Raw genomic sequence first — 12,179 nt, 5'->3', positions numbered from 1 at the left:
GCCGCCGCGCATCGGTTGTAGGAGTCTCAGTCATTTCATGTGCATTTTTCCTGCTGGAGCTGGAGGACACAATGAGAATGGGTTTAAATATGTCTCACGCAAGGTGCTCATTTCCCAGCGTGTGAACGCGGCGCAGCTCACCCCGGGTGCCACAGAAAACCCGACCATTCCACCCCCCCCGCCACCATTAATGGGCTTCCTTAAAGCTATTCCCACTCGGAGAGGGGGAAAATCCTGCAGGTACAAAGGGCAGCGCCGATGCGGTGGCTTCTTGTACTGAGCACAAAGAAACCGAACCCAAAAGGTTGCACTGTGCTTTGTGGGGGTGAGCTGGGGAAGCCAGCGTGAGCATTGGTGGCAGACGGGTGCCTGTGCCATCATCCCTGGGATCCCCACCAGTAAGTGGGGAAACTGAGGCAGCATTGGGGAGCGCCAAGAGCCAACATTCACCTGCCCAAGAAGATGACTGAGATCACAGGGGCGAGGGTAGAGGCATCTGTGACGGGACGGTCCCTTCTCCATCACCAAGGGTACCGATGGAGCCGTGGTGGGGCCTCACACGCTGTTTCCTCCTCTGCAGGCTGCTGCCCGTGGGGACGTGCTGCCCGTGGCCCTGCCCGCACTGCTGCCCGTGCCCGGGGCCATGTCGTCTTCCGACGAGGAGACCCTGAGCGAGCGGTCGTGCCGGAGCGAGCGGTCGTGCCGCAGCGAGCGCTCCTACCGCAGCGAGCGCTCGGGCAGCCTCTCGCCCTGCCCCGCCGGAGACACCCTGCCCTGGAACCTGCCCCTGCACGAGCAGAGGAAGAGGAAGAGCCAGGACTCGGTGCTGGACCCGGCTGAGAGGGCAGTTGTCAGGGTCGCAGGTAAGGCAGCGCCACGCTGGGGCCCTCCAGGGATGGGCAATGGGGCTTGCCGGACTGCCCCCATGGTGGCTGAGGGTCTGGGGTCGTTGCTGCTGCTCCTTGGGAAGCTGGGCACGGATGGGATGGACACGGACGGGATGCGGGGTAGGGAAGGATGGATGTGGCCAGGGTAAATAGTTCAGCTCTGCGATGGCTTTGTCCTGCCTGGCCCCGGGTTGCTCATACCCTCAGCGCACTGGAGTTAAGGGATGACTGGGCACCTCCAACGCTTGGCTTGGGTGATGTTAAAATGCTTAATGAAGGCCTAAATGGCTCCTTGGAGGAACAAAGCCATTGGCCAGGCTCCCGGGAGGAATTTGCCCTAGGAGGTTTGTGACTCCCCCCTTGGCGGATGGAGCTGGAGCTGCTCCTTTGTCATGGTGGTGGTGCCCGTGGGCACCCCCATCATTGGTCATTGGGGTGATCTGGGGTCCCTGCATTGCGGGGGGGACCCTGCCCATGCGATGCCCACCACGGGGGAAGGGACAGGGACAGGAAGGAGAAGCAAAGACAGGGATAGCCCTGCCGTGGCTGATGGCTCCTCCGAGCGCCAGTTGACGGGGCTGGCTGTTGTGGTGGGAGGATGGAGAAGCTTTGCTCAAGGTGTTGGCCCCACCACTGGGATTTGCTTCTCCACTCAAGGCAAACGGACACCGGGGGCTTTGGTTTGTGGCTGATGGGTCTGGCCCCTTCTCTTCCTGCTCTGGGGGTCTTTGATCTGCTCCTGCTGGAGCAAACAGGGATTTGGGGCTGTGCCTGTTCTGCTCTGCCCATGGGCAAATGTGCCCCGCACTGGGCTCTGCACCCTGTGGGGGCTCATCCTGGGATCACCAGGGAGCAGGGGACCTGCACCCGGGGCAGGTTGTTCCATCCCAGCTCACGGGCAGCTCGGGGCAGGAAGAACCAGTTGATTCAAATGATGCTTCTCCAAAGCGCTCGGGCTGGGGCTGGGAGAAGCAAAAGCACAGGGTGCAGCCGGGCCTATCCAGTGCAGCCACCATGCCCCCCCTGCTCAAGGACCAGCTCTGCCCCCAAAGCCCCATCCCGCTGTGCTGAGCGCTATCCTGTGCCCCAGGGCAGGACCCTGCTGGCACAGCCACATCCCCATCCATGTGCTCCCTGGGATGCCGAGCGCTTGTTGTCACAGTGGCTGTCTCCATCCTATGATTAAAGCCTGGGAGATGTCACCAAACCCGGTCTCACGCAGCTTCCCCATTAAAAATAACTCTGGAGGTGCAGCTCCACGGTGCTGAGCAGGGAAGAAAGAGTTTGGAGACAGTTTTGTGTCACCGGGTTTGAAAACGAGCTGAAATATTGATTCAGATCCTGCATTATTCAGTGGGTCTGTCTGCAGCGTGCAGCTGTCCCGGTGCCTGTCCCCACCATGGGGCTCCAGCACCTGGAATGCTGCTGGTGGGATGTCCCATGGGGAAAGGGCACTGGGAACCCAGAGCTTGGGTTTGGGGGACACATGGGTCTGGGGTGTTCTGTGGGGTCTGGTGGTCTCTGCATCCCTCTGGCCATCAGAGCCAAGGGATGCTGGACGTGGTGGTGCTGGTCCCGTAGTGCAGGGGACACCTCGATACCTCTGTGCTGGGCTCCCAGGCAGCCTCTGGAGCCGTGCCCTGCTTTGCTGGCACATCCCTGCAGGCTGTGGCGCAGCGGGGAGCAGGATGGGGGGTGAGAGTCGCTCTGTCCCGCTCCAGCCGCTTGGCAGAGGGTGAGGGTGGTGGCTGGAGGGGCTGGTTAGGAAGAAAAGGCTCTTTGACCCCAAACCTGTTGGCACTCGATCCTGCCGGGGGTCATGGCTGGTGCTGGGGGGTGCTGGGGCAGGAGGGACCGTGGTGGTGGAGAGCCAAGAGCTGTGGCTGGGGCTTGCCAAGGGCTGAGCTTGCTCCCATTGCAAAGGCTCCCGGGAGCCCTTTGTCCCCAGGAGCGTCCTCCGGCGCCTGGCCCAGCGCAGGGACGTGTTCTTCATCCTCGGGACGTGGGAACAAACCTCCTCCTCCTCCTCCTCGGGATGGGGCAGGGTCCCAGCTGCTCTCCCCATGCCCATCATAGGGATTCAGCAGTGCAACAAGGGCCTTACCTTGCAGTGCACCCAGTGCGACCAAAGCACTGCTTCCCACTGTGCCCAGAGCGCTCCAGCTCAGAACTCCCAGTTCATCCCAGCACAGCTCAGCGCAGCCAAACGCATCCCAGTGAGCACAGGGCGCTGCATCCCTGTGCATCCCAGAGCATCCCTGTCCAACCTAGTGCATCCCTGTCCAACCCAGTGCATCCCAGCTCATAAGATCTCTCAGGAGATCCGCAGGGAGCCATTCCCCTCAGCTTGGGAGGGTCTGGGGGGAATTGGGGGTCCCCCCAGTGATTCCAGACATGGCAGAGTGAAGCCTCCCACAGAAATGGGGGCACGGGGGGGGGGGGCATCCCCAGGCCAGGACCGCCCTGGTCCATGTTCCCCCCACCAGTGTCCCCCCCCATCCCAAGGGCACCCGAGGTTGGATCCATCCCCCTTCACTCCCGCCCTCCCCGATTTTTGGCCACCACAAGATGCTGCTTTTTCACCCCGTTGCCATGGCAACCGGCGGGCCGGGCTCCCCAGCTGGGTTACCATGGCAACGAGAAAAGCCCCATCCTGCTCAGCCCAGACATCAGGAGTCTCCCACTGTCAGCCGGGGACCCCCAAACTCTCCACTGGCACTGCAGGGATGCACTAGGATGCAGTGCCCTCGGCTCATTGGAATGCCCTGAGATGCCAGGGCTGTTCTGGGGTGTGCTGGGATGCTCTGGGATGTGCTCTGATGCACTGGGATACACTGGGAAGCAGAGGGATGTGTTGGGATGCAATGCTCTGGACTCACTGGAATGTGTTTGGCTGCACTGGGCTACACTGTGATGAGCTGGGATGCACTGGGATGTGCTGTGCTGTGCTGAGCTGGGATGTAGCACCTGGATCACTGTGGGAAGCAGCGCTTTGGCTGCAAAGAGTGCACTGAGAGCACTGGGAGATAATGCCCTTGTTGCAGTGGGATGTGCTGGGATGCACTGGGATGCAGTGCACTGGAATGCACTCAGATGAGCTGGGATGCACTGGGATGAGCTGGAGTGCAGTGCTCTGGGCACAGTGGGAAGCAGTGCTTTGACTGCACAGAGTGCACTGGAAGCACTGGTAGGTAATGCCCTTGTTGCAGTGGGAGGTGCTTGGGATGCAGTGCACTGGAATGCACTGGGATGAGCTGAGATGCAGTGCTCTGAGCACAGTGGGAAGCAGTCCTTTGGTTGCACAGAGTACACTGGGAGCACTGGGAGGTAATGCCCTTGTTGCAGTGGGAGGTGCTGGGATGCGAGGGGATGCACAGGGATGCCGTGCATGCAGTGCACTGGGCTGCACTGAGATGAGCTGGGTTGCACTGGGATGTGCTGGGCTGCACTGGGTTGAGCTGGGATGCAGTGCTCTGAGCACAGTGGGAAGCAGTCCTTTGGCTGCACAGAGTGCACTGGAAGCACTGGTAGGTAATGCCCTTGTTGCAGTGGGAGGTGCTGGGATGCGAGGGGATGCACGGGGATGCTGTGCATGCAGTGCACTGGGCTGCACTGGGCTGCCCTGTGATGAGTTGGGATGCACTAGGATGTGATGAGCTGCACTGGGATGAGCTGGGATGCAGTGCTCTGGGCACAGTGGGAAGCAGTGCTTTGGCTGCACAGAGTGAACTGGGAGCACTGGGAGGTAATGCCCTTGTTGCAGTGGGAGTTGCTGGGATGAGCGGGGATGCACGGAGATGTGCTGGGCTGCACTGTGATGAGCTGGGCTGCACTGGGATGTGCTGAAATACACTGGGCTGAGTGCATGCAGTGCACTGGGCTGCACTGTGATGAGCTGGGATGCAGTGCATGCAGTGCACTGAGCTGCACTGCGATGAGCTGGGCTGCACTGGGATGTGCTGGAATACACTGGGCTGCAGTGCACGCAGTGCACTGGGCTGCACTGTGATGAGCTGGGATGCAGTGCATGCAGTGCGCTGGATGCACTGGGATGCACTGGGCTGCCCTGTGATGAGCTGGGCTGCACTGGGATGTGCTGGAATACACTGGGCTGCAGTGCACGCAGTGCACTGGGCTGCATGTGATGAGCTGGGATGCAGTGCATGCAGTGCACTGGATGCACTGGGCTGCGCTGTGATGAGCTGGGCTGCACTGGAATACACTGGGCTGCAGTGCATGCAGTGCACTGGGCTGCACTGTGATGAGCTGGGATGCAGTGCATGCAGTGCGCTGGATGCACTGGGATGCGCTGGGGTGCACTGGGATGCAGTGGGATGCGCTGGGGTGCACTGGGATGCAGTGGGATGCAGTGGGCTGCACTGAGCTGCACTGGGATGCAGTGGGATGCGCTGGGGTGCACTGGGATGCGCTGGGATGCACTGGGATGCAGTGGGATGCACTGCGATGCACTGGGCTGCACTGGGCTGCACTGGGATACAGTGGGATGCGCTGGGGTGCACTGTGCTGCACTGTGCTGGGCTCACTGTGCTGCAGCACCCGTGTCACCGGGCTCACTGGCAGCCCCGGTCGCCGCCGCGGAGCTCGGCGGGGCAGTGCGGCCCCGGGCTGTCCGCCCGCCAGGAGGCGCTGCAGGGCCGGGGCGGGTGTCAGCGGGCGGGGCCACAGTCAGCGGAGGGCGGAGCCAAACGTTATAGGCGGGGCCTCGGGCTGTGGGCGGAGCCATCCTTAGTGGGCGGGGCTCCCGGCGGTGGGCGGGGCCGCGGGTGGGGCGCGGCGCGGGCGGAAGCGGTGGCGCGCAGACCGGCCCCGTCCGCCGCGCCGGCAGCAGGAGCACCGGGGCCGCCGGCACAAAGGCCGCCATGGCCGGGTACGTGCCGGGGCTGCTCCCGGTCGACCGCAGCCAGGAGAAGGAGTTCGTCCAGGCCTACGAGGACGTGCTGGAGCGCTACAAAGGTACCCGCGGCCGACGGGGCCCGGTGCGGGGCCTGGAGCGAGGCGGGGGCTGAGCCGGTGCACGGCCCTGGGGCGAGGGGGCGGGATGGCCGGGCCCGGCGTTCCCGGTGTCCCCTTGTGTGGGGCCCTCGGGGGTCCCCGGCACCCCAGCGCCCCACGTTCCCTCTCAGAGCACCGCAGCATCCTTCATCCCGGGGGAGGTGTGAGCTGCACGGGAGCCCCTCACCCTGCCCCGGTGTCCCCGCAGCCCCCCGCGGGGCAGTGGCTGGGCAGGGGTAAGGGCTGATGCTGTCCGCGGGCCGTGGCGGTGCCGGTACCGGCGGTGAGTGTGCAGTTTTGATGTCAGCGGCTCTTCTCCAGGACTTGAGTTCCATTCCAGCCTTGGTGTTATTGTTTTTCCCTCCTCGCTGCAGAGGGAGGCTTGTCGTGGAGCCCAGATTCAGCCCCACAGGGCTCTGTCTGCGCGCTCTGGTTTGTGAGCTTAGCAGCCAAGACTCTGTAAAATGCGGATGGCCGAGGCCAGCGGAGCCAGGCGCCCGTTTCCTTTTCCTTTCTGCTTGCGGAGAAAGGGGAATAATGGATTCCCTGGCTCCCTGATTCAGGGGGTGCCACTCAAAGCTCCCAGAGGTGGAAGCACGGCGCGGCCTCGCTCCGCTTCACAGGGAGAGAGGGGAGGAAAAGCCTCGTCGGGTGCCTTGGGAAAGCGCTGGGTAACGCGGCTCGGGCTCGTTCAAGGACTTGACAAACTTTCCTATTAATAAAAAGCCTTTTGATGTCGCTGGGTCCAGCGTGGAGCCGCGGAGGGGGAGCGGTGCGGCCGGTGGCAGCGCCTGGCAGGGAGGGAGCTGGCGTTTGCAGCGGGGTTTGCTTTGTTCCGCAAGAGGAATTGAAATGACAGTGCTGGATGTGCTGGTCCAGGCGGAGCAGGGCCGGGGTCCCGTCGCCTGCCCCCGGGATGGAGAGGGTTTTAGGTAGTAACGCGGTTTCTGCACTGGGTTATAGTGGAGAGCTGGTAGTCGCTTGGAAATACCCCGCTGGGTGCCGTTTGATCTTGTTTGTGGTGTGGGGGAAATGAGTGTTTATATTGGAGCTAAGCTTTCCTCTTTGCCTTCAACCCGTTCCCAGCTCCCGGGACGTCCTACCCAGGCTGCAAGGTGGGGAGCCTGCAGCTCCAGTCGCTGCTGGACGCGTTGCCTCTTCCCTGCTTCCCCCTATTGCAGCGCCTGTCAACAGTTTGGTTTTTCCTGTCCGGAACAAGTTTTCCACTGGCTCGTCCCCTCCCCCTCTTAATCCTGCACGAAATGAAGCGTTTTCACCGAAATGGGGGTGTGGGGACACGAGTGGTGCTGGTGTCGGTGTCTGGCTCGTGGTGGCCACCCTGGACCTGTTGCATCCAGGACCTGGTGCCAGCTCGTGCTGTTGGAGGGCAAGGGGGATGCTTGGTTCAGGGGTTCCAGATGCTCCCTGTGGTTCTGTTGGCTCCACTCTGTTCCCAATGGAAAATAGCCTAAAAAAACCCCACTCAGAGCAGCGTGGCCTCTGCTGTCGAGCAAGCTGGGGCAGGTCTGGAGACAAGGAGGTGCATGGCACGGGAAGGGTCCTGGAGCAGCATGGTGAGCTCTGATCCTGCCTTTCCTCACCGAGTGGGGGTTTGGCACCTGGCAGAGCCCCGTGATGTGTTTCTTGTTATAAAAGCACCAAAACCACCCACCTGAGGCAGAGTGGAGCTGCCGGGGTGCCGGGTGGGTAGGTGTGCCGCATCGCTGCGGTGCCGGTGCTCACCGGGGTGCTGGCAGAGGAGGAGGAGGATGATGAGGGTTGAATCAGTGCCATGAGCTGCTGTAGGTGCTGCGGGGGCACCCGACCCTGCTGCTGGTGGGCCTGGTGCTGGGTGATGTGGGATGCTGTGCCCTGGTCCCCAAGGGGTTGGTTGAGCAAGGGAATGGGGGGTGTGTGTGTGTGAATCAGTGTATTGCTCTTTCTTTGTAAGAACAGGGTTACTGAGGAGGGGAAGCAGCTTCTGAGGAGAATATCACATGGTTAAAAGGGTTAAAAGGCATTAAATACATGGTTAATCACATGGTTAAAAGGGTGCTGGAGCTTCCTTCAGTACCCTCAAGGGCACAGCATGGGGCAGAGCCTGGTGCCTGCAGCTGAAGGTCTCCAGCACCAAGGCCTTTACCAGTGTGGCCCAGTTAAAGCCAGCGGGCTGGATTCCCAAGGCCTGGCACAGGGCGGCTTCCAGCCCCGCTTGTCTCATCACTGGGTCATGGTGGTGCCGCAGCACATGCCGGGACGTGCCGCGCGGGTGCCAGTGGGATTGACGGCTGGGGTGCCAGTGGAGCCTCTGGGGACCCCGCTGGGTGCTGTTGCTGGGCAGAGGGGGCAGCCCTGCTCCATCCACACAGCACGCTGAGTGGGGCTCAGTGTCCAAGCACTGCTCTCCGTTCCCATGGCGTATCCCTCCCATTTTGCTGTCCCTTTGGGAAAGCCGGAGCTGGCCCGTGGAGCCCCTGGCAGCACAAGGGTGCAGGCAGAGCTGCTCAAGTCCTGTAAACATTAACTGATGGATCTCTGTGAAAGGCTTTCCTTTTGGCAATTAACTCTTTCTGGGCTTTGTGGGGAGAATCCTGGAGCTTCAATAGCCCAGAAGCTTTTTCTCATGCTCGGTGCTGTCTCTGCCTCCTCCATGGTGCCCAGCACGTGGCCTGCCTTGTTTGGGCTAGGACAGCACGGTGCCTTGTCACCTTGTTTGAGTGACCTGGCTCCTGTTAGGAAGCGAACCCCCTTCCCAGGGGCTGGAGGAGGCCTCGGCCACCTCCTGGTTTCATCCTGCAAGGAGAAAAGTCATTCCTGGGCTGTGCTGAGCGGCTGCACGAGGTCTCTGTGGTCTGTGAGAGCATTGATGGGGCTGGTGGCATGATGGTGACTCCTGGCTGTGAGGAGGAAGCCCTTCTTCCTCTTCATCGCCTGCACGAAGGGTGGTCAAGTGCTGCTGTTGGAGTGGAGAGTCCCTGGCTTGAGCAAGTGCAGGGGGAAGCTGGGCTGGGAGCCATGGGGCTTTCCATCATTGCAGCGGATAACACTGATGCACACTGGAGTTGGTGGCTTCCCTGGGGAGCAGAGACAATGGTGGTGGGGGGCTCAAGGAGGTGGCAGGAGCCCGGGGGTGGTCCCGGGGCTGGTGGAGCAGGGGGGAACGTGCTGTTTTGCTCACGTTTGTTTAGGGCTGTGCCTTGTCAGGTGAGAGGATCCACCCGGCCTCGCCCCGCTGCTGCCTTGGGTGCAGTCATCGCCCTCCGCAGCACCCAGCGGCGCCTCGCCAGGAGCCTCCCCCATCCCAGCAGCACCCCTGCTCCCCGAGCCAGCGGCAGCGGCTGCCACGCTCACCCCGTGCCCTGCCCTCGGCTCCTGGGGCCATTGGCTGCTCCTTGCTTCTGGTCCTCCCTGGGGAGCGGTGGTGGTGGGTGCCCATGGGAGGGGGCTGCCTGCATCCCTGGTACTGGGATGTGGTGCTGTGCCGGAAGGCTCTGATCTTGTTTTAGTGTTGGGAAAGGGCCCGTGTCGTTCTCCTGCTCCTCTCAGCACTGCCTGCATTCCTGTCAGAGCCTTTTCTTTCCCAGCTCATGCTTTGGGGTGAGACCGGAGTCTTTGACCTCCGTCTGCTGGTTCCTGGCCAACCTCCTTTCCAGGCTCGTCTTGCTTGTGTCAGCTAAGTTTAGACTGCTCTGGACATACGGTGGCTGATGCCAGCAGCAAGAAACCTCCTAAAGGGAGGAAGAAACCTTCCCTAAAGGGAAGCAGAAGAAGAGCTTTTATTTAAATGTAAAGTGTTTAAACACTGTTGTTTGAATACCAGGGTGATAAATCCCTTTCTGTGCACCTAAACCACATACGTGCGGGCTGTGGAAGCAGCAGGCACCTCAGTTCCCAGTTCCTCCTGTCTTGGCGCAGGGAGAAGCAGCACCGGCGCTCAGGGTGGGTGTGAAGAAGTTGCTCTGTATTGGGGCTGCTGGATACGGCTCCATCTCTTGTGCTCAGAGGTCATGGGCTCAGCCGAGCTGGTTCCTGCACGGGGCAGTGTTTCGCCACCAGCCAGAGCACAGGGGCTGGGACAAGCATGGGGCAGCCGGGAGCATGCACCAAGTGATGCTGGGAAGCAGCGTGGCTCTTTCCGGGGCTTCCAGGGAGGCTCTAGAAGTGCTCCTGCTCTTGGAGCTCAAATCCAGCCCTTCCCTGCTCCTCTCTGTGCCTTGGCCATGCCCAGGGTGTTGGTCGCTGCCTCGAGAGGCTCTGTGGTGTGGACAGATCCTGGCAATGCCAGCTCGGTTTTCCAGGGTGGATGAGGCAATCGGTGCCCGCGGGGCGAGGCGGTGCTGTGGTGGCTGCGATGGCACGTGGCACACCAAGAGCTGGGCCATGGTGGCAGCCCTGATTTCTGGGGCTGGAGGTGACCATCAGCCATGATGTTCCCCTACCTGGTGGTGCAGAGCCAGCCTTCATGCATCCATGAAGGATGGACCTGGAACCGGCTCCTCTCCACACCCCGACTGGTTGCTCACACCTTTGCCATTCCGTGACTGCGGGTGGGGTGGGAACCAGTGGAGCTGGTGGTGGTGGGAGAACAGGGCTGGAGGCAGGATGCTGCTGTCTCCATCCAGCATGGGGAGGAGAGCTGCTTTTGCCTCCTGTCTGCAGGTGCTGCACGTGCCGCAGCGTGGTCCCCTGCCTGGGCATCCCGCATCCCGAGGGCCAGGTTTGCTGCGTCCTTGCTGGATGCTGACCTTGGGCTCCCCCTTCTTCTTCCAGACCCTCTCGAGGCTTGCTGGAAGCTCCAGATTTAACATCTCAGTGCTGCCCTTGTCCTGAGGGTCAGGGCCCACTGCTGGGCTTTGGAGGTGTTCAAGCAGCCTCCAGCTCAGAGAGGGAAGCCACCAAGGAGGTCTCCTGCATGGTGGGGTCTGCAAAGCATGGAGGATGCTTGTGAATAAGCTGGAAAGTTTCATTTCCAAGCTCATGGCATGGTGTTTGTGTGTTTGGATGCATCCCACCCAGCCTGGGGAGCGGGAAGGGGGATCCTGCAGCATCACCTTCCCAAGGAAGAGATGTGTGGGGGGAGCTTGGCTGATCCGATTTGGGGATGTCTGGCTATGGGCACAGTAAAATGAGTCCTCGGAGCTGATCTGTGTGCTCTGCCTCTGAGATAGATAAGCCCAGCGATTCCTAGAAGGGGGAAAGCGGGGAGGGCTGTTGGGCAAGATGGTTTGGGAGATTTGGGATAGGAAGCGGGATGCTGATCCCGGAGCAGAGCTGGCAGAATGGGCCAGGGCTCCCTCTTGACAGGGGTGCTGATGGGAGCCTGGGTGTGTTGGTGACACAAGTTGGGCTGTAGGCTGGGGGAATGTGTCTTGTGTTCAGAATCATAGAACAGTTTGGGTTGGAAAGGACCTTAAGATCATCCAGTTCCAACCCCCCTGCCATGGGCAGGGACACCTCACATTAAACCAGGTCACCCATGTACCCAGTGCTGCAGGCTCAGCCTGGCAGTGCCCCTGTCACCCCCATTCAGCAGTGACCTGGACTGTGGGTTCTGGCTGCCTGCTGCCAAGCCACAGTCACGTTATTGCTGTCATTTCCCTGTGTGTTTCCATCTCTCATTTCCTGCTTGACCCTGTTTCCCTCCCGTGAATCCCAACCTGCGGCGTGCTCCGGGGGGCCGGTTCTGTGCCCGTGTTTGTCTCTCTCTTTAACCCGTGCTGGGGAAGCTTTTCCAGTGCCCCAGGGGTGATGGGTGCTTTGTTCTGCACCTCTATGGCACATGGGGTGGTCTCCTCCTCTCCCAGCATCTGCTTTTGCCCACCTTGAGCTGTGCTGCGTCCTGGCACAGTTGGGGCCAGAGCCAGCTCTGTCCCATCCTGCCCCTATCCCCTTGCTCTGCCCTTGCTGTCTCCCACCCAGCATCCCATGGAGTCGTGCCCTGATCCCAGTGGGATGTTTGTGCTGACTTCTGCTTGTGTCAAATAAGGGCATCACCTCTATCTTGGGTTATATTAATTGCTCTTTGGGTCCGTTGTGGCCTTTCAGAAGTGCTTTTGCCAGCAGCTTATTTTCCCCTGCAGGAAACTGTACACAAGGGCTCCCATGGCTGCGAGATTCACGTTGACCTTGGGCAGTTTTGCTATAAGAGCTGGAGTCCTGGTAAAACTATCCAGTGGGAGCAGCTCCTTTCCCTGTGGAGCAGGCCCTGCACTGCACATGGTGCCCTGCCAGCTAATGAACGTGAATTAGCAGCCCCTGCACCATTCCAGCACCATTCAG

At 61.0% G+C, this 12,179-nt stretch overlaps 1 protein-coding gene across 7 annotated transcripts in view; it reads left to right on the top strand.

Annotated features, from left to right (window-relative positions):
* Positions 1-626: 626 nt before the first annotated feature.
* Positions 627-12,179, top strand: part of MACF1 (microtubule actin crosslinking factor 1) — a 134,706-nt gene continuing 123,153 nt past the window's right edge. For 5 of the 7 annotated variants that reach the window (XM_057412551.1, XM_057412554.1, XM_057412552.1 and 2 more), the window contains exon 1: positions 629-863. In XM_057412551.1, coding sequence (XP_057268534.1) covers positions 644-863 — 220 coding nt within the window. In that variant the 5' untranslated portion in view covers positions 629-643. Of the gene's footprint in view, positions 864-5,697; positions 5,862-12,179 lie in introns of those variants that run through there. The other 2 variants (XM_057412545.1, XM_057412547.1) reach the window with 2 other exon arrangements.

This window comes from Pezoporus wallicus, unplaced genomic scaffold (assembly GCF_028554395.1).
Source record: "Pezoporus wallicus isolate ANWC-B61680 ecotype Strahan unplaced genomic scaffold, APGP_CSIRO_Pwel_v1 contig_12604, whole genome shotgun sequence".
Classification (NCBI taxonomy): Eukaryota; Metazoa; Chordata; class Aves; order Psittaciformes; family Psittacidae; genus Pezoporus; species Pezoporus wallicus.
Note: the sequence above shows the minus strand (reverse complement) of the source record. Positions and strands in the feature narration are given on the sequence as shown.